General features: G+C 37.5%; 2 protein-coding genes across 2 annotated transcripts in view; one reads left to right on the plus strand and one right to left on the minus strand.

The window, feature by feature from the left end:
• The window catches only part of MPP5 (membrane palmitoylated protein 5), a 29,708-nt gene extending 14,761 nt beyond the window's left edge, over window positions 1-14,947 (plus strand). Inside the window, exons 5-13 of the mRNA XM_027642444.1 lie at window positions 499-660; window positions 3,577-3,654; window positions 4,564-4,747; window positions 5,808-5,879; window positions 6,349-6,420; window positions 7,160-7,327; window positions 8,084-8,286; window positions 9,678-9,788; window positions 11,865-14,947. Coding sequence (XP_027498245.1) covers window positions 499-660; window positions 3,577-3,654; window positions 4,564-4,747; window positions 5,808-5,879; window positions 6,349-6,420; window positions 7,160-7,327; window positions 8,084-8,286; window positions 9,678-9,788; window positions 11,865-12,041 — 1,227 coding nt within the window. The 3' untranslated portion in view covers window positions 12,042-14,947. The remainder of the gene's footprint in view (window positions 1-498; window positions 661-3,576; window positions 3,655-4,563; window positions 4,748-5,807; window positions 5,880-6,348; window positions 6,421-7,159; window positions 7,328-8,083; window positions 8,287-9,677; window positions 9,789-11,864) is intronic.
• A 593-nt stretch (window positions 14,948-15,540) lies between these two features.
• ATP6V1D (ATPase H+ transporting V1 subunit D) lies at window positions 15,541-25,698 on the minus strand. The gene is made up of 9 exons (XM_027642447.1): window positions 25,557-25,698; window positions 22,927-23,044; window positions 21,679-21,758; window positions 20,238-20,305; window positions 19,546-19,590; window positions 19,001-19,104; window positions 18,552-18,618; window positions 17,026-17,104; window positions 15,541-16,411 (listed from the first exon to the last, which is right to left on the minus strand). The coding sequence occupies exons 1-9, from the start codon at window positions 25,595-25,597 to the stop codon at window positions 16,270-16,272; spliced, it is 744 nt and encodes a 247-aa protein (XP_027498248.1). The 5' UTR covers window positions 25,598-25,698; the 3' UTR covers window positions 15,541-16,269.
• Window positions 25,699-25,826: the final 128 nt, after the last annotated feature.

Below are 25,826 nucleotides of genomic sequence, written 5' to 3' on the forward strand. Positions count from 1 at the left end.
AACAGTCACTGACGGTAAACCTGTGTTTAACTTCATTTAGCAGTAGCCATATGAACATGTAAAATCTGTTCAACTTCTGTAAGCTTGGATTTGGACAGATCTTGACATGAGTCACTATACCAAGCTTGGCTGAAGGGGAGCTTAGAGCCTTGTGCCAACTGGGTGTGAGTTTTTATGGTTGATTGGTTTCTGGTTTTGATTTGGTGGTTTTTTTAGTGATACTGTCTTCTATTTGCATCTTTCAAATGAATGTTTCCTTAGAACTACGTTTCTAAAAAAGATAATCTTATGGTGTGGAGCAATTAAATTCTTCAGTTTTTAGTGTAGCTTGAAGGAGTTAAGCAGTGTTTTTTTGAATTGGAGCATTGGGTGTGTACATCTGAGCTGTTAACTTGCATTGTCTTTCAGCATAGTTCCTTCACTGTCTTGGAATATATACAATAGATGACTTTGAGTTTCATATATATAATAAATTCAGAATGTGTTGCTACTACACAGGGTGCTACTGTTCGCAATGAAATGGATTCTGTTATCATTAGTCGAATAGTGAAAGGAGGTGCTGCAGAGAAGAGTGGGCTGTTACATGAAGGGGATGAAGTTTTGGAGATCAATGGCATTGAGATTCGTGGAAAAGATGTCAATGAAGTTTTTGACTTGCTGGTAAGTTGAAACACTTCTTGTTTTCTCTGCAACAAATAGTCATTTCATAAGTCTAATGCCTGTTCACTCTACTTGTCATTTTACTCATTTAGCTTCAAAAATATTGTCATTCTAGTAGCTGGTGTTTATACATAAAGGGCCATTTCAAGTTTTCTTTCTGATGCATAAGATGATATTGATAAGTATAATGCCAATTATCTGCAAAAGTGAAGCCCACAAATGTGGAAGAACCAAGCTATTATCTTTAGACTTACTTCCAGTGATTTCTAAGGAAACCTTTGTTTAGCTCTGAAAAGCCATGACTTTTCATCTTTGTCTCTGGTTGAGAGAGATGTGTGGCTGTGTGATTGTGGTAGTGTGTGGCTGAGATGGAGCTAATTTTCTTCATAGCACTTTATATGATGGTGTGTTTTAGGCTGGTTTTAGACTGAAACAGTGTTGATAAGCACCAGTGTTTTAGCAATTGCTGAACAGTGCTTGCGCAGTGTCAAGGCCTACTCTGTTTCTCGCTCTATGCCCTGCCTGCGAGTAGGCTGGGGTGAGCACAAGGCTGGGAAGGGACACACTGGAACAGCTGACCCAAATTGACCACAGTGATGTATCTTGCCACATTATTTCATGCTGAGCAGTAAAAACTGGGTGGTGAGTGACTGCTTTTGCATTACTAGTTGGGTTGGGGTTTTTCTCCTTCACTTGTTAAACTGTCTTTACCTTGACCCGTGAGGTGTTTTTCTTGCATTTGATCTTCCGATTCTCTGCCCATCCTGCTGAGAAGCGGGAGTGCATTAGGAGCTGACAAGTGCTTAAGTTGCAAGCCAGACCAGACTTAACCCACCACAAATTGTATCACGTGGGACCTTTACATGACTAGACTTCTTATTCTTTCCCTCCTGATAAAAGCCCTTTTGTCTAGCAGTTTGCTAACAGAGACGTTTTTCTGTTTATTACACCATTCATGACAAGAATTGAGTTGAAAAGCAGCTGGGCAAAACTGCAGGCAAAAAATCTGTCAGGAATCAGTAAATGCAGAGGTACTTGTTTTCAAAAAGGTCCTGTGAGACAGAATGTCAAAAACTGGCAATTACCAGTATTTTCTGTTGCCCAGTTGCACTTTCTTTCTGTTTTCCCTGGCACCTACTATGGATTGGGACACCTGGAACTTAACTTTGAATCTGTTGTCCAATTGGCAGCAGGCAAGATCATTCTGTCCAAGTGAAAACAGATGCAAATGACAATTCTTTTTGAAGTTAATTTACAACTTTGACACAAAACATTGGAAATATGAACAAGCACTTATTTAATAGGGTTCTTTGGGGGGGAAAAGGAGAGGAAAAATACATTTAGTAAATCTTCAAATTACTTAGTAGATTTATGTTCTACAGACATACAGAATCAGGAAAAGACTTGGGTTCTGCTCTAAGTTGTGTCATTGTAGGAAGAACAGGCAGCGATATCCATAGATGAAATTGTCTTATGGTACACTAAGACACTAGTTTTTAATGGACAATTTTCATCTTCAGTTGGACTTTTTTCTGAAATTTGCTGATAGAATTTTTCAGCTAATTCATGCAATGAGGTCAAGTAGAAGGAAGTAGAGGAAGAAATGTGTGGAGTTTGGAGGTTTTTGTTATATTATTTTTAGTTTTTCTGCTGTTTAGAAAGATTCTTAGTTATTTGAAAAGCCTTCAGTGTCCATGTGTTTTTTGGATCAAATATACCTGAGATTCTTTATATTCTGTAATTGTCTCTGTTTCCATCTGTTTGGGTTTTTTTGAAGCCATATTTAGCTATGTCCTATACTTCTGAAAATAGTGTTGTGTAGGTGATTAACAGGTAATTCAACTCTGGCAGTTCAGTTCTCTGCAGAGAGCTTATTCTGCTCCTGAGCAGCTCCTGCAACCTAGGGTTAAAGAATAAAAAGTTTCAAGCCACAATACATTAGCATAAGAGAAAATTACTTGCTGAAAATTAAAAAAAAAAAAAGCATAACCTTATGTTTATATTTCTTTAAATATATTTTTAATACAATTAATTTAAAATAATACTTTTAATTCTTTATATGTTGTCACTTGTATTTTTTAATGTGGAAATAAAGTTTTAAAATACTTTAGACCCCCCAGAATACTTAAACACTGGAGAAGGAAATTACTGACCTCCTTAGTTTTGCCTCATTACTTGCTAGTCAAATGATAACGAACTACATGTGACTTTAGACTATTCACATGATCACTGTGAGATTATATACATTCCTCATGGAACTGTGCATGCTGACTGAAAATAGTGGATTTTCCTTTCCTGCAGCCTCATCATGTTATGTTCAGTTACATTTACTTTTTTAAGCCTTAGGTCTGAATTTTTTGAGATACATGCATTTGCAAGGGTGACTACAATGTTGATATTAAGTACTTCACATATGCAGGATTTGAGTATATTAGTTAAATTTTTAAAGTGTTTTGCATTCTTTAATAATGCTATCAGCATAAAATCGTAGTAGAAATGTTTAGATTTGAATATACTGTTCCATTTAAACAATTCTAGAAAAATAATATTTTTAATATATTTTTTCTTCACAGTGTAGATCCACTTGTTGTTATTTTTGAACAGAACAAGAGAATATTGTTATCCATTTCTCCTGAGTCTCTGCTTGACAGAATTCCAGCTTCACCATTTCAGATAGAAGCAGTTAATAGAATGCTAGGCTTTTAAAATCTGAGTATCAACATTTGGCTTTCTAGCTTGACAGAATCTGTATCTGTACTATGTATTTTAAACCAGTTAAGGGGTAGATGATGCGCTGTTAGGAGCAACCCTTTATGGGGATTTTTAAAGCATTTCCTAAAATACATTATTTATTAAAATTCCTAAGGTTAAACCATATTTTGATACTGTATATGAAGAGTGTATTTTTCCTCTCAGGCCGACATGCACGGTACTCTGACCTTTGTATTGATTCCCAGTCAGCAGAGCAAGCCACCTCCTGTGAAGGAAACAGTTGTAAGTAGCTCTACATGTGTTCTTGTGATTGGTGATACATAATTTATTTTACCAGTAATGTGTAGAAAGTTCTTCACTAGGTCACTTACACTGTGGAACAAAACCAAAACTTAAACATTTAAATTGATTTGTTACCAGACTGACACCTGAATTAACTGTTGAAAATTATTGATGCCTTAAGCTGAAACTCTTAGTATGATTTTAACTGAGTTTCTAAAATAGCAAGAAGTTGTAAAAGTAGAACTTTGTGTGGTTCTGAATTTATTTTGAATTTACGAATTTCTCTGTTTTATATATATATATATATATATATGCATGTATGTATTAAAAGAAAATGGATCAATGGAACTTGCAAATATGCTTTCAGCGGAAAGGTTTGTATACTGGAAGCTTTGTTTATTATCTTTCTGTCTAACATACTTTTCTTGAGATGGTTTTAACAGTTTGAAGAAAAAATGCCCAGACATTAGTGATTGGTGACAAAATACTGTACAAGTGAAACTTCACTTAGAGCCCAGGATATTGGTTTCAGTCTGTGTGTTTATTAGGTATTTTAACCAATTAGAATATCTCTGATAATTTTTGAATGCAAAGAACTTAAAATCAGTAGGTTGGGGCGGGGGGGAGGTTGCCTCCTGAAATGGTGAGGAAATTTCATGGAGTTGAGAATTACTGAGAGTTAAATTCAAGCCTTTATGTCCAACCTAGTAAAAGTGTGTCTTTTCCATTACTAACATAGGTAATGTTTTCATTCCAGTACTCCTGTATGCCCCAGATAAAGTTTGCATTTTATAGAGTCTTGGAGGTTTTAATATATTGGAGCTCCAGTGCAGTCAAGGAAGAGGGGGTGTAATTCTTCAGAAGTCACTGGGGTGTTTTTTTTCTGATTTTACGTTTGATCTCCCACAGATACATGTGAAAGCACATTTTGACTATGATCCCTCTGATGACCCTTATGTCCCCTGCCGAGAGTTAGGCCTGTCTTTTCAAAAAGGTGACATTCTCCACGTGATCAGTCAAGAAGATCCAAACTGGTGGCAGGCTTACAGAGATGGAGATGAAGATAATCAACCGTTGGCAGGCCTTATCCCTGGTAAATAAAACTCTAGAAAAAGCTTGACAGTTCTCATAGCCACAGGAGCTGTCAGGTTTTCAAAGACTTGTATACCCTTAAATATCCATTGCCTCAAATGTCTGTGACAGTGAACCTTTTGCATCAGAGCCTACTGCTGGCTATGTAAGTCACTTAAAAGTTGACTTTTTAAAGGCATCACTGCGTTATCGCTGTTAAACCAGAGTAAGGCTGCTGCTGCCACTGCAGGTCACCTTTCAACAGCTAATGTTCTCTTCCTTTATTCCTCCACCCTGTGTGGACTCTGGATTCAGAGTTCCCTCTGGCTGCAGCAGAGACAGGGGACTGTAACCCAGTTCTCTGGAGATGGGGGCAGCTGTGAGGTTTCTTACTTAATTCAAATAAACTACTTGATACAGTATCTTTTTTGTGGTGACTTTTCGTATATTTTCACTTACCAAAGGGCTTTAGTTGCTTGTAACAGTCAGGCTTTCTTTCTCATTGTTGAGGGCCTTCAAGTAACAGGGTTTTCAGAGTTTTGACTTCAAGTCAGTTTATAATTTTTGCATTGCAATATTATTGTGCTCTAGTCCATTTAAGATCTGCTGATCGGTTAAACACAGCGAACAAGAGACTTTTCAAATTCCATAAAATATCCCACTGTTACTTTATGATGTTTGAATAAGTTGAGAGAAACACTGATTTAAATATAGGGTAATGTTTTTAAACTGAAGTCCAAAATATTTCATATAAATAGAACATATTTGACATACAAAAATAGTTAGAAAACCATAGCATCATAGTGGGAAAGTGTAGTCTTTCCAGGCTACAAATGCTCTGCTAGTCTTGATTAATATGTTTTTTAAATATTAAGTTTTATAGTAATTTTAATTTCTCCTTTTAAATTTTAATTTCTCTTTTTAAATTTCTTTTAAAAGAATATATTTTATTCTACTGGAACCTTCAGAAATGTAAAACGTTAGGAAAAAGTCAAATGAATAAGTCATTATGAAAAAGCATGGACGTGGTTTCTAAATGTTAATGGCTTTTGTGCTTTTTCGGTTTTTTTTAATACGTCAAGGAAAAAGTTTTCAGCAACAAAGAGAAGCAATGAAGCAAACCATAGAAGAAGACAAGGAGCCTGAAAAATCAGGTTGGATATATGTTTTCCAAGGGAAAAAAAATCTTTTATGGAGGTGCTAATTAGTGATATATATGGAACCTTGTCATTGTGTTGTAGAAAATTATTCTGGTTTTTTGTAATACAAGTGGGATGATTCTTTGAAAGTCTTTATGTAATTACAGGTCTGAATTTAGCACTTAGTTGTATAAATCACGTGGGATTTTTCATAACTGTGAGATGTAATTAGGATGATGTAGGGAATTTGGAAAGCCCCTTTTTTCTTAAAGAATTTTATCTGCCATGACTCAGTTTAAGTTCTTGACATGAACATTTGCTTAATACACCAGACCACTGTAATCAGCAGAAGGGTATTATGCCTTTTCAAAACTGCAGAATAAATTCTCCACTTTAAAGATCCAGATAGTGGGTAGAATAGGAGGATTTTTGCTGTATGGGTGTTTGATTATGGTGATTTTTGTTTTGGAAATAAAATTTTCAGGAAAACTCTGGTGTGCGAAGAAGAACAAAAAGAAACGGAAAAAGATTTTATACAATGCAAATAAAAATGATGGTGAGTAACATGTTTTCCAGAATATGTGTACTTATACACATATAACTATAAAAGATTCCATAACTAGCCTTGTGAAAACAATGCTTAAATTCAGGATATGATGTTAGAAATAATAGCTGATGAAGTTCTCTGTGAGAGCAGTAGTATGTTTTGTTGTAGCATTTAGTGAAAGATGTAAAAGAGGTGACAGGATATGTAGGGTCATTTAGTGTCTCTAATGAAGACCAGATTATAGGGGTAAAAAATAGATAGCTTTTTAGGCATGGAAGCACTCATAATTTTACAATAGTGAACTAATTTGTTATGGTTTTGTAATGTCATCTCACTCTGCATAATTAAGTTTAGTAAACAAAACCCTTCTCCACAAAGATTTTATAGGCTATTTATACTATATTCTTACACAAGTACTTTGGGATTGGGCTGATTTTTGTTGTTGTTGGGTATAAAGTGTCATTCTTATACTAGATACTTGTTCCTTGGCAAGAAAGTTGTTTCTTGAATTTATGCTACTACTTATATGAGTAATAGTAAGTGGGGACACATTTTCTTTCCCAAGAAAGGGAGAAAAAGAAGTCTGATCTTACTGAGCAAGTGATGATCTTTGGGGTTCTGTTGCTTTGGTGACTCAGGGATGCTGGGCAGAGAGTTCGGGAACTGCCTGAAACTTTATACTGCATGACAGGCAGTACATGCAACTGTTAGCGAAGTATTTGTGACTGGTTTATTGTTCTCTCTCAAGATTATGACAATGAGGAAATTCTGACCTACGAGGAAATGTCACTGTATCATCAGCCAGCAAATAGGAAGCGGCCCATTGTCCTGATTGGCCCACAGAACTGCGGCCAAAACGAGCTGCGGCAGAGACTTATGAATAACGAAGTGGATCGCTTTGCCTCTGCAGTTCCACGTAAGTTTGACAGGCAGATAAGATTCTGTATCCTAAACATTGTCTGCAGACAAATCCTGTTGTGTTGAAAATAGTAATTAGGACCCTAGGGGCTTTGAGCAGTATATATTGAGCTCTTGAAAAATGGGCAAGGAAAGTGACCTCTTGTATGGCAAAAAATAGCTTTGGTAGGTTAATGCAAATCCAGTGTCTCAACACAGTGTTATAAAGGCATTGTAAGGCATGCATTTATTCCAGTTTGCATAAAATTGGATTGAGTTAGAGAAGTTTAAAAATGAAACTGGTATATACGGCAAAGAATTTTTAACCAAATGTCCTGCATAAATTTAAGTTTAGGTGGCTTTAGTGCCTTTCTAAACTACTTATATTTCAGTGATGATTATATTTTTAATGTCTCGTACCCTAGATTGTGTTTACAAACATCTTAGGAATATATATTGTTATAAACAACTAATGGCTCTTTTCACATTCAGATCACAGCTGCACAGTTAAAACTATTCCTTTCGTAGTTTACTACTTTTTTGTCCTCTAGATAATGTAAGTGAAACCTTTGAATTAAGTCTGACAACTTAATCTGACCATGGACACTTATTGTATAAAATAAAATACATGGATTTCTTGGATATTCCATATGTTGGTGGGGTTTTTTTTTGCTTGATTAGCAACATTTCTCCTAAGAGAAATGCTGATTGCTTTTCTTCAGTTCTACAGATGTACCACTCTCTCAATGTCTTTTTTTGTTACTCTTGCTTGTAGATACTACTCGGAGTAGGCGAGAGACTGAAGCAGCTGGCAGGGATTACCATTTTGTTTCTCGACAGGCATTTGAGAGTGACATAGCTGCAGGGAAGTTCATTGAATATGGAGAGTTTGAAAAGAACCTCTATGGTACTAGCATAGACTCTGTGCGCCAAGTAATCAACTCAGGCAAGATATGCCTTTTAAATCTTCACACCCAGGTATGGCAAAAATTTTGCCTCTCGTGTTTTAATTGTAGAAGCTGCTGTGAGAACCTACAGAGCTCTGTTTGGTTTATATAAAATGAGTGTGTTTTCAAGGTCCATATTTATTCCAAGTTTTCTTTCAGTGATGTTCAGTTGACTATACAGTGTATTATACAACCTTCTTGTTCCTTGCTTGTAAATATGCACATCTTTATCCACTACAGGTATTAGGGGCCTCTTCACCAGCTTTAAGTATCTGGAAACCATCTGAATTAAAAAGATGAATTAAAATAAGATTTGTGTCTCTCAGTCCTCCAATTATTCTGTGAGCTCTGAGATTTTTGAAGATGGAGAGGAAATTGTTTGTGATTATACTTGGAAAGTGTTTTTTGGGACTGTTAATGCAGTTTCCAAATCCAGTTCAGGATTAAAGTATACGACATCATTAATATTGAAAAGCTGTTTAGCTGTGACCTTTTGGTTATGGAGAGGAAAACTATGTTTGCAGACCTCAACTTGGAAATTTAGTCAAACATGGGAAGAGGCAGAGTCCTGGAACACAGCCCGTTTTCTGATACACACGATATGTGTGAGGTCTGCTGCTGTTGTAGATCTGCAAAAGAAACCCTAAAACTCAGACACAGCAGTAAAGTCTGGCAGTATTGAAGCTGTAATTAGTCAACAATTAGTCATCACCAGTTGGGACCATGTGATACTTTACTAGAATACCTTGTGGGTATTGCAAAGCATGTCAGAAAGTGAAAATTCACAACTCTTTAAAAATTTGTTAAATTCTGTGGCTAAAAAATCTATTTCAGAGACAAGTTGTTTGTCCTGAGACACAGAGAGTAGGCCTTTTGGAAAAACCAAATGACAGTTTGTATTTCTTTACTTCCTGTCTCTCAATATAAATGTAACCTGACAAAACAAAATGCTATGCATACCGTAGTAGTGTATCTGATACTTCTATTTTAATCTTCAAACAGAAAGGGTTGAACTATAGTCTTTCAAGTAAACTGTAGTATTTAAAGACTCTTCTCTCTGTTCAAAACTGATACCATTCCTTAGCATTCTAAGGACACTTACCTCAATGCAGATGACTTTTTCTTTGCTTTTGGATACCAAAAGATCCGTTCCTTCAATTTAGTTAAGAATAATATTCTTGAACAAAAGTAAATGTTTCAGTTCCATGAAGCTGAAAAATTTGGAATATCAATTTTGTAGGAAAAGGTGGCTTAACTGTGAGTGGTGATGATAATACTGTTAATTAATTATGTTACTGTTAATATATTGTACAGTTTTCATGTTTGAAGAGTATGTTATCAATTATAACATGAATAATGCATCGTTAAATGCCCTTTTCATGGGTGGAACTGTTAAATATTTAATAAATCCTGTTTCTCCAGTCACTGAAGACACTACGTAACTCTGACTTGAAGCCATATATTATATTTGTTGCACCACCTTCACAAGAGAGACTACGAGCTTTATTGGCCAAAGAAGGGAAAAACCCAAAGGTAAGGTGTCCTACACATCTTCTGAAACCATGTTGGCTTTGGTAAATGCATGCACTTTCTTTGGAATTGGGACCCAGTAATGGTCCTGACAATTACCACTGCAGTGAAGCAGTGTGGTGGGGACCTGTGTGTTCCAGGTTAGTAGGCAGACCATACTGAAGGAAGGGTTCAGGATGCTTTTGTCTAATGTGATGCAAGAGGTATTAGAAAAGAAAATTCACTGCTAAATCAGTAATCCTGGGGCACAAGGTCTCTGCATTGGGATCCTTGCATTTGGGTACAAAAATATGAACTTTTATTTCAAAACTGTGGAAAACCCAGCTTTGTCATCAAGTAAACCTGGGAATAATTCTGTGGAGCAAAGGATTACTGTTTTTCTTTTGAGAATTTACCTGCCCTTGGGAAAGCATTTGCTTGAAAATTTGAAACTATTCAGATAAAATTTTTTTAATGCTTGATCCTGTAGGATCACTTTTCGTGTTCAACCAGAGTCATATCCAAGATTTGAGCTTATCCAGTTAAGATCCAGTTTAGTTACTGAGAAGGTAGTTCTGCAGAATGGACTCAAAAGCCATAGATTAAACCACGATATCTGAAAGCTCAGAAAATTTCTTTATCAGCTTATGATACACAAAGTGCTTATTGCTAGGACAATGAAGTAGCATTGCAACTGAGATCTACCCTGCGGTGGTTGGTGGGAGCCCTTTGCTGCCATGGTATCTTCAGAGTACTAATTGAACGTAATGTGGTTCATACTGAGGAAAAACAATCTTGTCAGCATAACTCAGAGGGACTCCTGACATGGCTGTTGGTCAGGGATCAGACCTCACTGTGTTTTGTGACTGTATTGTTTTGCTTACTTGGATGCAAGACCTAGAAGTCTATTAAAGTCCAAGTGTTAAAAGAGAGGGATTTTTCTTTTTTCCTTCCCCCCCTCACCCTTGAGTCAAATGGAATCATAGTCTTTAAATGGGTGTGTTTCCTCCTTCATGTTTATGTAACTAATGAAACTTTATTTTATGTAAACATTGCATCTTATGTAGGTTCTGGATTCTTACTGCAGTAGTCAAGGAATCCATTTGCAATAAAAAGGAATACATTTCTTGGTGTTAAAGAATGCCTGTTTTCTTTCTGATTAATTGTATTGGAGTTGTATTTATTTCAAGGGGGTACATGCTCTCATGTTAAACACCCTCCCCAATAAAGAAAAGGGTATTTCTTGCATGTATGCCTGTATGTTACTTTGATTTTATCAAGAGTATATAATGACTAAGAAAAAAAATCTTGAAGGCTTGAAGTCCTTTTTGAAATTATACATGAATATTCCTTTATACAATAGAAAACTTAAGTTGCAGAAGAGGAAAATAAACACACTTCTAGCAGCTAATTGTAAAAAAAAAAATCTGAAGTGAACTAAAGCAAAACATTTCTACTTCTCCCTTTGTATCATTTATCTACATCTGCAATATTCTTGCTTTTGACATAGTCCCTTCCAGCTCCCAAATGGTGGTTTTCATTTTTCTGCAATGTTATTCACTGTTATGGTGATTTGGTCAGCTTAAACATATAACTCTCCCTGTGGTTCTCATTGCTGTTTGTTGAGCAGTTTTCACCAATGACAGCTGTCGCCTTCGGCTGTTTGGCATTTGTAGTGCTGCACCTTCAGAGGAATGTTGTCTTGTTCTACACCATTCAACCTTTCTCTCACACTGTCTCTGCCACCTTCAGTCTTTTTCAGAAAGGATAATGAGCTTAGCAACCTCACTTATTTTTCAGAAACATGATTTAAGAACCTCGGTAAGATCAGTGTTGTGCAATGAGCAGTGCTGGATCTTCCTCATTTTCCTCAGCCTGGGGCAGTTATTTCCAGTTTGCCACTTACGGCAAATCAAACAGGATTGTCTTGAATGTCCTTAGCTTTCAAATATGTATCATGGTTCAGTGTTACTGTAAACTTTTCTGTAGCCAATAGCAACACCATGAGATTTTGTGTAAAAAAAGTTGAGTTGTTACCTTTCCCTACTCCATTACTGTGAGAGGCTTGCACACCTACACTAACTCTGTTTTTGATTGCAGCCAGAAGAGCTGAGAGAAATCATAGAGAAGACAAGGGAGATGGAACAGAACAATGGCCACTACTTTGATACAGCAATTGTGAATTCTGACCTTGATAAGGCCTATCAAGAATTACTTCGGTTAATAAACAAGCTTGACACAGAACCCCAGTGGGTGCCCTCTACCTGGCTACGATGAGAGCAGTTCCAAGCAACAAGTGGACTTTAATCTAGTTATCTTTCTGAGGAGATTGTGTGTAGGCCTGCTCAATTCTAGTATAAATGCATGTGAGCTGTGAGCTCTAGACCTCAGTGGCTGCATCCTTTGCCAGTGAAATTGCGTATTAACGAAAAATACGCTACTCAGCTTGTGAGCCAATTTAACTGATCTAAAGATTGTCCAAGTTTTCTTTCTCTGTGGTCTAGAAATGGAGACTGTGTCAATACTAAATTCTAAGGCTTTAGATAGATTTTTCTAGCAGCTACTTTTATACATAAATCCATCTTTTTTAACCTAGTCACCCTTACAACAAAGATTTTAAGTGTGTTTATGTGTATATATATATAGTTCATGCTGTCACATAGTTATAAATATGAATATTATTTAACACTTAATGACTTTGTGGGACATGATGCTAGTTCAAGAGGATTCTACAGATCACTGGGCAGAGATATAATCTACATGTGAAAAATGTTAATATTAATGAGAAACCTCTCCTGTTCAAAAATACACAGAATGAAGATGCTGCTCTGATCTGGGGCTGCCCTGTGAGGCTTGAGTTAATATTTTAATTCTCAGACATTCCACTTTCTAATAGCACTGTAATTGGAAAATGTGTATAATGTAAATATTTCAATCCTTGCATCTTTTTAGTCAGACTTTTAAAATCAGATTTGACTGCACAGTAATTTTAGGTCCAAAGATGACTGTTATATTGATCTTTTAGATGTGATATTTTTATGATATTTTCTTTAAAACACTGATTGACTGATTGGAGCCACTGTTTTCCACAGATCTGTAGAGATATTTAGAAAGGCAGAGCTTATATTTTTGTGAAAAGGTATAGTTATAAGACATGCTACTTGAAAGTCAACTGAAATTCTCATGTTTTATAACAGAATACTGACTAAAATAGACTGATGTGCTGAACACTGCAAGACAGTGTGGTTTTTTAATCTCTGCAAATGGTTCATGTTGTGGCTGTTGGACTAATGGACAACTAACTGGAAGTCAAATAGCTGAATGTAGCTACTATGTTATGAGTATTGTGATTCACTAGCCAACTTATTGTCCTGCATTTGCTCAGTACTGCAGTGAAAATTTGTGTAAAACACTGGTAACTGACTGAGAAGTCACAAAAAAGGGGAATATTTTTAATGGTTCAAACAAAAAAAACCAACTTGAAACACGGGAACAGAAGGCAAGGTCTGTCTGTATCCTGGTGCATTCTGCAAAGCAGATGGGAACATCTCTGCATCCTCAAATTATTCTGGCTGTGAAGGTTTAACTACTAAGTCTGCAGTAGGGCTGTTGTTGCTGACCCTAACTGAATAGTAGTATCTTGGCTATTTTGGTTTTGGGGTAGCACAGAGAACCTTAACTGTGAATATCTTTTCATTTTAGCCATAGTGTTTCCTTGTTCCTACAGGTAAAACACTGGAGTTAGTCAGTGTGTAGTTCACTCGTTCACTCCTGTCTAATGTTGAAGGATGAAAAAGTAGTTAATGTTTTCCATTCTATCTTGCATATATTCTTTCTTCAAACGTTAATGGAACAAATTCACACCTGTAGCTAGAGAGCTCAGAGTGTAGAGCAGATATAAAGAAATTGTCAGATAACTATCCTAGGTACTGAACAAATATTCAGTACATTTTTGTATTGAAAAATGGAAGGATAGAGTGCATTCCTGTCTTGTTAGAAAGCAAATTGATTTGCTAGTTTAATTAGTATTTACGGCTCAAAGGCAATTAAGCAATTAGTGGGGATTAGTAATGACCCTTAGAAAGAAAAGGGGGTGCAAACTTGAATATCTTTAGTTCAAGTTAGTGTTAGAAATAATAATGGATATTCAAAATAATGGCTTTTTGCCTCACATTGCAGGCATGTTCTCAGTTTCATCCATAGTTTATGAGAACTACAATGTTCAGGTATATTGGATATACCTTATTGATTCTACCCATTAAGAAAGATGATTGCCAGACATATTAGGCTTCTGGGTATTGACTGTTTCATAGGTGGACAAGAAGGTGGGAAGCAGTAAAATGTGTGTTGAGTAAGGGTAACCTAGCTCGAGTTACATAGGTGCTGTCTAAATTCTTGCAGTCACAATCAGCTCAAGGTGGTTGCTGAAGTCCCATAGGTATTCAGTGTTCATAGGCAGCATCAGTCGCAGTAAATCATGCCATTAATGTTATTTCACCAATGTTTGTCTCCCCAGTTTTTCTGAAATGTTGTACAGAATGTTTTTTTACAAATGAGCTTTTGAATGTAGACTTAAAGCATATTGCTTGAAGTTCAGCTTTACTCTCAATTCCCAAGGCACACAGATGCTGACATCCACATAGAGAGGTGCTATGATAGTTTATAACCGGTGTTAGCAATGTATCCTGCTGAAAGGAGGGGTTTGAGCAGCACTGAAATGTGTACCTGGCTGTCAGTCTGCTGTCAGTTTGGACCTGGAATTACCTTGTGTAAGAAATCATTGTCTCTGATAAAGAATGTGTGCTAGTTCCCTCGAGAGTAAAAGAAGATATGCAGACTTCACTGGTGAAACTCTTTGACTTTATCACAGGTTATGTAGTGAGCTGTATCAGACTGAAATGAGGGTATCTGCATTTTTACCAGTCCAGATTTAATTAAAAATAAATGTTAGCTGAAATGCATAAAAGAATTTTTGAATGTAATTAAATGTGACTTTTCAAAACATTAGATAGGGGGTTTCATGCCTTAAATAATTAAGGTAACTTTACTGAGACCTGTGGTTAGCCCCACTTGTACTTTTTATACATGTATCTGCACTCTGTATTTTGAGACATCATGAACTGCACACTAATGTAAAAATGTAAAATATTTCTAGATTTAAAATAAATCACTGTACAATTTTATTTCTCGTACCGGATCTTCTTTCTGCTACTGTGCTAAATGTGTGAAACATGCTGTGACCCATCAGTGCCCCAGGGGATGTCCTGTGCTCCTTCTGACACCATCCATCCCATGGGAGAGGTAACAACACGTCCAACATGTCTTTCTTTCAAACTAATCTGTATCTTACAACAGAGTATGGACTTACTGTTCAGCTGTGCTGTGTTCAGCTTCAAAAAAGAAGAGGCCTTGTGCTTCATACAGTTCTACAATGACTTTTAAAGGTGTTAGTAGAAATCCATTTCCTTGCACTTACCTTGCATCTGCAGTTAAGTGCTGGATCATGTTTAAAACAAGATGCTTACCTTGAACAGACTGGTAGTACTAGAGACAATATACTAGTGTTAGCTCTGGGGCATGTGTTCGGTTTGCTGATTGCAAACCAATGTCTTCAAGAACAAAGAACACAACCATTTGTGTTCAAGAAATAACTGGACGTGGCCCTTAGTGCTATGGACTAGCTGGCAAGGTGGTGATCAGTCAAAGGTTGGACTCTGATTTTAGAGTATTTTTCAACCTAAATGATTCTGTGATTCTGTCTTTAGGAAAACACCCCTTCAAACTGAGCAGAAGTTTTATTTTGAAATCAACACAACAAGCTTTTAAGACCACCATCTTCTAGCAACTTGAGCCAGACACCGGGTATTTTAACATTTAAAATTTACACTTGTTTCTAGCACAGACAGTACACTAGTTGGCAGAACCTCTAATTAAAAACGTAGATGTTTTAGGCCCATGGTAGCAATTGTGCAACAAAAATATATAACAGAAGACTGTGGATTTCATCAACGGGTTAGAAAACTAGAGTTTCCTTTACTGGCATTTGACTTCAGCTGTGCTAAAACTGGCTTTAAGCAACTTGAACATTAATAGTTCAGCAGTAAAGAATATTACATGCATCTCCCACCCTAAGCGACATTTTCCTCCTCTTGTATGAGGAAGGGGAGCAATTTAAGAGGAATCTGATTGAGCAAATCCAGCACCATCCTGCAAAATATATAGCTATCAAAAGTCGTTGTTACTAAGTGAAGAAACAGGCTGACCACAGAAGGCTTGCCTGGATGATAGTAAAGCATCTGACACATTTCTCCTTTTCTTCCTATGCTATAGTCAAGTTCCCAGATTTCTAATCTCCCAGGAGAAATCCACAATCCATTCAACTCAAGACTTGGACACCAAATGAGAAGCCACATAAGATTCTTGTAGGCAACATGTCTTGAATTATATTGTAATTGGACATTCTGTATTCTGGGCCCCCTGCTCCATACACAGCAACTGTGCAGGGTTACTCAAAGAGAAGGTCTTCGTCCTTCTCTTCTGCTAAGAGATTGGCTGGTTCAATTTCCCCCCCAGCAGCCCTCCGCAGCTCCCGTTCTTGATCAGATTTTTCTTTCAATACTTTTTTCTTTTCCTGGATCTTCTTTAGCCTGTGAAGAGAAATGCGGCTTATTTGTGAAACAAATACATTTTCATAAAACAGGCTGGCAATAAAGATGCCATACAACCTGGATATGATAAAGCTACCTGGAAAAGTTCTCTGGGAAATAAAAATTCTGTAACAAATGGCAAATTTGGCAAAATGGCAAAAATAAAAGGCTTTTATTGCTAGCTGCTGTAATCGAGAAACTTCATCCAAACCATAAATTGCATTCTTGACTCTAAACACTGCTCTGTTTGTCTTTAATGAAGTTAATTCCTCTTTCATACATTTCAGGTTTGACATTATTTGCTTCAGGTAGCCCAGAACACTGACCTCTATAGCAGAAGTGTCTTTAAGGCAGAACACCTCAGTGTACTGTATCACATCATTCCCTCTGGCAGAATGATGACAGCTTTGTGCAACTTAGTCGTAGGGATTCATTTACAAGTTTCAGACAAATAATTGCAGATGCCCAAGTGCCCAGCCCTGGAAACTCAACCTGCAGTAAGAATGAGGTCGTGTTTTACAATGTTTGTTGCCAGATTTGGTGAATAGTTCTCCTAAGTCCCTTCTGAGGAATGGTCTGTTTCAGAAAGAGACCAGTCTAGTCTAGATGTTTACCTGTAGAACTCCTCTCGTTCTCGTTCATCCAGTTCTGTGATGATATAAGAAAGAGTACGCTCGATCCTGGGAATAATCACTAAAAACATAAAGAAAGAAGTTTTTGGACTGCTGTTATATTAGCCAGGAAGTTATATAACGGAACGCACAGATGTTGTTTGAAGTCAATCTACTAATTATTTTGACAAGGGGAAATTTATGTCTTTCGTGGAAGATCATACTATTTTCTGATGGACAAATACACAGAATTGTTTTCTTTAGTTAGTCCAGGACTAAGCTAGGACTCTGACCATCATAAAATCTCCCACAGCGTGTTCTTTTAAAAATGCAATGGAATCAGTAAGCACTGATCCCTGATTGTTAGTAAGGTTTGTTTTTCTCATGGAAGTGGTTAAAAAAAACCCTGCAAGAGGTGGGCTAAATTTGAATTAAAACTATGTTCTTCCATCACATTCTTTCAGAAACTTCTGTTCAGTACAGCACTTTTACTCACAGAATTACCTAGGTTTAAAAAGGCCATCATGAAAACAAATATTCAAATGTAACACTATCACAAGGGAAGAGATAAGACACTAAACACAGCTTTAACACCCAACTGGAAAAGCTATGTGTCAGAATCCCTTTTTGAAAGGAGAAAGCTGTTATCAGCACTACCAGTGTTATTTGGAAGGCTGCAGAGGAAACCTTTTCTAAGTCAAATTCTCAAGAGTGATGATAAGCTGCAGTTAAGGCCTGCATGTTCAAAGGAACCAGTCTATGGAAAACAGTACTGAAAAGGACAGTTTAGAAACACAGACTGAAATAAGTTATTGCATACACGCAAAGATGATTAAATCTAAGCTATCAAAAACTCAGAAAGGAACTTGAAATAATCAAACACTGCAGCAAAAGGAATCACAGCAATATTCTGGTTGAAGTAGTACTTAAGAAATGGCAAGAATTAAATTTACAAACAAGAACAGGAAGGATAAAGAATTCACATCAAAGAAAAATACCAGGGTATTGACATAAGGACTGTTCCATCCAAAATCAAAAAAAAGTCAACAGCTCCTCACTGGGCAACACTATTACAGTTTTAAAGTTTACTAAAGTGATTTAAAGTTAAATCTATTTTGAAGTTATTTAAAGTTTATTATGCTAGCTATTGGAACATCTCGAACATCTAACACTTAGAAACATATCTTTTGCCTCTAGTCAACAGACCTGACCAATTAAATCAAAGTCATTAGCAGAGATTCCAGAATGTGTTTGTGAAACTTCTGTCCTTTAGGTTTTCTCAATACAATTTCCTGACTACTTTCTTATGTTTGCATATTCATTTATCTATGTGTACTCCATTATACTGGGCTTTTCATTTTTTTCTTCATTGCAATATGTTTCATTGTAATGCTTTCTAGAAAGAGTTCTTGAACTGTTTAGAAATTCTACTAATAAGCAAGAGGTCAAATGAGTGGCTTCCATGACCCTGATCCTCATTTTGCATGGAGACAGAAAAATGTTATGCATCCCAAATGGAAAATACTCACCATGTTCAATTGCATTCACACGTCTGTTTGTTATTTTAATGGCTTCGTCCAAAGTAATAAAGGATGTCTGATGGAATAGGATTAAATAATTAATACATAAGAAGACAAATTCAGCATTTCGATCAATTCTTCACGGAAAATTGAATAGCACTTGAAAGCCAAGTCTGTAATGTAGCTTTACAGACTATGTCCTTGAGAGAATCAGAATTTTTTTCTACTAATGTCACTAGCACACTTCACATCAGCAGTTACCCACTCTCCAGAGAAAGTTTCTTCCTAGTATTAAGGAATAAGGCCTTCTTTGAAGTGGTAATTGTTTTATGGCTGAAAAAGGTTTGGAACTTTGTACAGCACCTAGACTAGAGTATGCTACAATTACTGAGACATGTTACTTTCTTTTCAGAAAAGTGAGAACTCAATGATGCCCTTCTTTTTTTCTTCCCACCAACCTGTAAGGAGGCCAGTTCCACAAGCAGCTCCACAGCTTTGGCATAGTTCCTCTTCAGCTTAGCTAACTGTTCTCCACCTCTGGCCAAGCCAGTCAGCTCATAGCCTGAAAAAAAATAACTTCTGTTACTATTGCTACTATAGTATTTTTTTACTAGATAAAATTTAATACTTTACAGTGATACAAACAGCTCAGCAAGTGAGAAGCTGAAGCCTTTGCCTATTAACAAATTATCTTTATAGTGGTTTATGTTACTACAGATCATTGTTGTGCATGTCCACAGTAAGACTTAGCAGTCTCAAAATCTGGTACCTAAAGACAAGTCTTCTCCTCATCTGAAAAACTCACTGATTTAGAAAAGTAAAATCCACTGCAGTCCTTAATAATCCTTCCACATCACAGGAACAGGGCAAAGCATCAAAGGAAGGAAGTAAAGCCATGCCTATGATGTAAACTGACTTACTACCATCAAGACATGACATTTTTGTGTTAGCATGGAATTGTGTAAATACGTGCAAGACAAAAAAACACTTGGTTTGTACTTACTGTCCCCTCCTTCCTGGTAATGCTCAAAAACTGGCAGGGTTACACCTGACAGGAGTGAACAAAAATGTAAGAGACATAAAGGGCTACAGATTTGTTAAGTACAAATCACTTTTACACCCATTTCCTTCCAAATATGTAAGATTATTTTTCAAAATCTTCCTATATAGCTTGGAACGATTAGGTCATGCTGGTGCTCACATATAACACGGAACTTCTGAATTGTGTTGAGATCACAGAGATCTAGACCCTGGAAAATTCAGGGAAGTATTCCAGTTTGTTCAGTTTTATTATCTTTCTGTTTGGTAAGGAATATTTTAAGCATTCAGTCATCTTTTTTGTTTTCTTCATAGACAATTACTGATATTTAATTGCCTGAAATTTATTTAATTTTGGTACTTAATTTTCCAATCTATTTTTCAGTAAAGCTCTATGGAACTTATACTTTGTCCAAAGATCTAGAAATTGGACACATTCATTTACACATTCATTTAATTTTATGAGAGGTAAATAACTAATTATAAAAATCGTACACTATATGTGAAAAAACCCCTAAGCAATTACAAGTGTTCCTACTGTTAGATAAATAAGAGAAATAAAGATGAGGAGACAGCGTTTGGATACATTCCTGCATACTTCCAAGTGTCCCTCCACAATTCCCTTGAGTCAAAACACTGATGGCCTGGAAAAGTCACCTGCTACATTGTCTTTCTTAGCTCTGATCTTGACTTGTGCTTTGTTCACATTTTGGATCACAGTGGTACTGTAAGGAAGAAAACATACAGGAAAGCTGAAGTAGTTCATTAAGTCCTCATTATATACAAGATAAAGCAGTTACCAAATAGCTGTAAAGACCTGGAAACTGTTGTCAGCTCAGTTCTCTATGCAATTCATTGCACAGACTTTGAAGCTAACAAACACAGAAGCTTTGAAAGAAATAGGTTTCCAGCAATGTCTGGAAATGTAAAAGACCCAGGGTCTGTGAATGTAACTTTAAAAATATCTTAGACCAAGTATACAAAGCATAGCTAAAACTACCTGGTTATCTGGCAAATTATTTTAATAACATCAAGTCTAATCAACCCGTGAGACCTTTTTCCCAATAAAAGTCAAGAAATTTCAAGGCTTTAATGCAGACCAAGGCCACGACACTTTGTTCATTTTAGTTTGTATGTATTTGTTCTTTCAGAACATCAGTGAGTATGTTTACCCACTGACTAGGACATAAATAAACTTGAGCTTGTACAACAACTCATCTTGAAAAATTCTGAAGTATCTCAAGGTCTTCCAAGAATACGTCACTGTGGCTAACTCTTCTGCCTAAGTCCAGTTTACTTTACAGGGTGGAATCTGACTACTGTTTACAGCTAAACACTGTGACTAGTTAGGACAGGAAACAGAACAGCACCACATCCAAAAGGAAGGCCAAAAAGACTTTTCAGCAGCACACAGATTACTCCTGTGTCTGATCACTCAGTTCTCCATCAGTTGGTAGTACCATCAGCTGAATCATTAACACTTCTACAACTTTATTTCACAAGGTCTATGCACCCTTGAATGAATTACACAAACACCCTGGATAGAACTGTAATTTATTTAAATACAATTAAAAATATCCTACTGGAGGAAAAAGATTTGTTTCCCCTCTGGCATACAGCCCTCATGAGCCCTAGTGAGACGAGCTCAATGAGACAGGAGATTAGAACAACTGGTAAAATCACTGTGTGAATTTCTGGGAGAACACACATTACACCTGTCCTTCAAATTCACAAGCAAAACCAAATTAACAAATACCACAATACTCTGCTATAAATTCTCACTTCCCTGCATATTTGATTCCAAGCTGCAGAATTCAACACCTTCTCAAATCAAAGACTTTTAGGTAAATTCAGTTAGTCTTTCCACTTTGTTTAGCTTCCAATGGAGTCTATGTTTTCATCATGCAACTTATCTCTCTCCTGCAGTGATGTCTCCCACCTTTAGCTAAGGGAATTCAGTTCATTCTGTCCTACCTTGTCCACTGTCTTTTCTTTTTAAAGTGCATTTAAGAACTTTACTTTTTCCAAAAGAGAAAATAATAATTTGTCAATCGCTCTTACCCATGGGTATGACATCTACAAGCTCAGCAATCCTCACCTGAAGTCTCCTGCTGTAAACTTTGCCTCAGCAAGTGAAAAGGCAGCTTCTCTCATCACCTCACCCATCAGCATCTTAGTCTGTTTAAAAAAATTAAAAAAAAAAAAGGCAGCAAATACAAGGCATATCATTACTCCTCTTCCAGGATAAATAACTAAGAGCGTAACGAGAAGAAAACTGAAAGAAAATGAAGAGAGTGAGAAAGTTCTATGTAGATAGCTTACTTTAAACTGCAAATTGTAATTCCCAGGTGACTGGCAAAAAAAAAAAATACTTCAGCTATTTCATTGATCCAACAAAAGATTTGCCTGTCTTCATAATCATAAAATTCTATTACGTGGGGGTTAAATCACAACAGTAAAGTGGCTCATTAGGAAAACACTCTTCTTCACATTGTATGGAATACTATGAGAAAGGTGAAGCTGTTTTTCAACATACAGATGCATGCAGCTTTGTGAAGCTGCACTCTCCTCCTACTCCATTTTTTCCCGATTTTTACAGATTTGTAGTCCTTGTAGTTAAAAAACATGCTATTGAGAAACAACAGCCTTTGTGTGTTAGACAATCTGTAGGAAACAATGATACAGAGTGCTGAGAGCTTGTCTACAGCATGGCAACAAAGCACTACTGCTAACCATGGATATTGTAGCAGTTGCAGCCAAAACAGTACAGCTAAAACCTATCTGGCATGGTGGAACACAAAACATATTAGGCTCGACTGTGTATCTTAAATTTGTCATCCATGTTGCAGAGGAAGAAGCAGGGCTTTGTTTCATCATAAAGGAACAAGTTCAATCTGGACAAAACTTCTGCTTGCTAGTGGACCTAGTCATGCAGGAAACATTATAGATCTGCAGTATACTCTTAAGCTTAATAAAGCAACAAAAATGGAGCTACAGAACATGTTAAAACCACTCCTAAACTATTTGGCAGCATCAGAGCAAAGTCCCCATAATTCAGAAGAGATGATAAGGAACTTGGAACACAAACCAAAGCAGAACCTAAGATTGTCTGGAAAGAGGTGAAGAATATTAACTCTTCCAAAGTTTCTATATCACTGCAGCCAAAAAAACCATAATTCTGCTCATGTGTCCTCAGTAGTCTCGCTTACAAAAAACAGGTTATCCACAAAGTTGTCCTATGTTCCAGCCTACCTAATGAAGTCAGCAGAACAGGAATGCAAAACTGAAAGAACAGATAGATTTCAAATAAAGCAAGCCAAACAAAGGAAAATTCTAATTTACCTACCTCAATAATTTTCTTAAGGATCTGCCTGAATCGAAGTGTCAAAGCATCAGATTTTTTTTTTAAGAGGTTACGACCTGTTTGGGCTCCTTTTAAACGAGCCTTCATGATGGTCTGAGCCCTGTTAAACAGAGGAATAAATAAAAATGTTCTCCATCATCTGAAGGGATTAGGAAAAAATTTATGCAAAGTTTTCTGACATGGATGTGACTGAAATTATGAAGCAATCAAGAAACATCATTGCAGCAGAGCAGGTTGGCCACTTCAGGATGGGGTTTCACATTCTCGTTTAAAATCAAGGGAATTTATTATATTTATCTCCATCATTAATGAGAACTACGAGGTTATTATCTGTAAAGTCAAAGATCATGGAAAATTGATGAGACATTTTTCAGCGCTTCCATAATAGGCAATAAGAGTTTTCATTTTTCTTGATGTCTTACAAGTACCAGAAATCAAACTACCCCAAAAGCCCACTGTTAGTGTGACACTGGTACTGCTTTTAAGCTCTTTTACCACTATGTCACCTTCTCAAAATCAGACAACACAGCAAATTTTTCATGTGACCATAACTGTTGATGCTGTGTTCTGATTTTATAGAGCAAGACAATACAGTAGTTGTACATTCTGGTTTGAAGAAAATCAGAAAGTACAGTGATTCCTTATCTTCATATGCTGCATAGGAGATTTACAAGCTATTTAAGACAACCAAAGGCAGCAACAGTTGAAGAGGTATATTAGTGAGTTATCTGTAGTTTTGCATATCCTTTACTATCAGTAGCACTCTTGAAGGTTCCTTGTATGAAATTATGCACTGAAGAAGGATCCAAACCTTGCTTCCCTCTCTGCTGTAGAGTATCTTTTAATCTGAAGAATCTTTTTGATTTAAGTTAACTAGAATAGCAGGAGTTATACTACAAAAAGGACAAGCTGTGCTAACTTAAGCTACCACTGTGCAGCCACTGTGCACAAAGGACAACACTCAAGTTCTTACTTCCACCCTGACCTTGGAAAAAGTAAGTGTAACTAAGATTCTAGCTACACATTACTGTCCACATCTACTGGCATGTGATGAGAATAGCTCTGTTACCATCTACCAAATAGTTATAACTGAAAACCACAAACACTTTATGAATGTTTATGATTAAAAACAATCAGAGGCAACTTTAATTTTCCAACCAGTAGGTGTCTTGAACTAACCTTGAACTAACTTGTTCCTTCTCTTCACCACCTGCCAGAGGCTGGCTGACCTTCTAGTTTGAGCAAGATTTCACCAGCTCTGAGAGTGCACTAAACAACATCTTGTTTACTCTCAAAGAGGCTGAGCAGTTTCTGAACTGATGATATCCAGCACAGAAGAGGCTCACATCAGCAAGCCACTTCATAAAGATTAAAAAAAATTAAAAAAAAAAAAAAAAGCAAACCTTGTGAAATTCTCTTCTGTCAGTTAACAAAATTAATTGTTGCAAACACAGGCCATCTTTATTTTACCATTCTAACTTACATTCCTCTAGAAACACCAGCCACATTATTGGTCTATTACCTCCTTTGAAGCAATGCTTGTAAATATTAAGCCTTTCTACATGACCACTCTCCTGCCACAGTAGCATATCAGCCCACAAAACCAGACACCTTTTAAAAGCGACTGAAGTGGCCCCTCTTGGACTGTAAACTGAATGAAAGGAGTGCTACCAAAGAGCAGGAGTGAGACCAAGATGACTTACGTGTATGCAATAATTCATTTCTGTGTATGTAACAGTTTATTCCTGAACTAAGTTTCAAAACAGAACCTTTACCATGTAATGTATTGATCTTTCCATATAAACTGTCCTGAGCTCACACACGGGGGAATAATTATTATTCTACATTTGAGGTTTTCTGTCCTGCAAGGCATGTTTTTATAAAGATTACATGCAGGCATCAACCCACTTTTATGCAAGATTTGAAACAGCCTTTCATCTTAAAGCAAAGTCTTTCTGTCCTGGAGGGTTCTAAAGAGAAACTGAACAGCATTATTAAAACACCAATTTTGTTCAATTGTGTTTGTTCCAATGTTGGCAGCTTTGCAAGCCTTGTCAGGAGACATATGATCTAATGACAAATAGTCTGCTGTCAGGATCTGGAAAATTACCTGACTGTCCACTACACTTTGAGCATTTGACTTCCTTCTTCTTTTTTAACGCTTTATGGCCAGCCTCTGGCACAGCAGTATCGTCTGTTGCAAAGTTAAGGGAAGCTATGGCTCGATTTGTCCATTTTCCCTTTACCCACACATTTTACAAAACGTTCTTTTTTAAGTCAGGTTTGCGTGATGGTACGATTTTAAATACCACACCCGGCACGTTTGTGCCGGATCCTCCGCGGCCCTCTGAAGGTTGACAGAGCTGATGTGGAGCCCAAAAACGGAACCTGAAGGAGAGAACTAAGGGCGGCCTCCGAGTGCTCGGTCACAGCATCGCGGGGGAAGCGGGCACACAACGGGTGGACCGACGGCCAGCGCCGAGCCCCGACGGGAAGAGAAGCCCTGAGAGCCCCGCGAGCCCCTCCGGGCCCCGGCGCTGCCCCGGGCCCGGCCCCGCGCCCCCGCCGCCTCCCGCTCGGCGCTATCCCGTCCCGTCCCGGCGGACACTCACATCCGCGAGGGGAAGATTTCGATGCGGTCCTTGCCCGACATGACGGCGGCGGATCCCGGTCCGGCTGTCACGGCTGTCGCCGCTGGGGCCGCTCCGGTGTCGCCGCCGCCGTCACGTGACGCGGCCCGCCCCCGTGCGCAGGGCAGCAAACCCGGATGCCCGCGCGGTCCCGCGCGCGCCGCCGGCCGTCACGTGTCCCCCGGGAACGACGAGGAGAGGGAGCGATTGGCTGAGTCCCCCGCTCCGCCCACCGCGCGGGGGCGCTCGACT

The sequence above is a fragment of the Corapipo altera genome, unplaced genomic scaffold (assembly GCF_003945725.1).
Source record: "Corapipo altera isolate COAL_440 unplaced genomic scaffold, ASM394572v1 23b, whole genome shotgun sequence".
Classification (NCBI taxonomy): Eukaryota; Metazoa; Chordata; class Aves; order Passeriformes; family Pipridae; genus Corapipo; species Corapipo altera.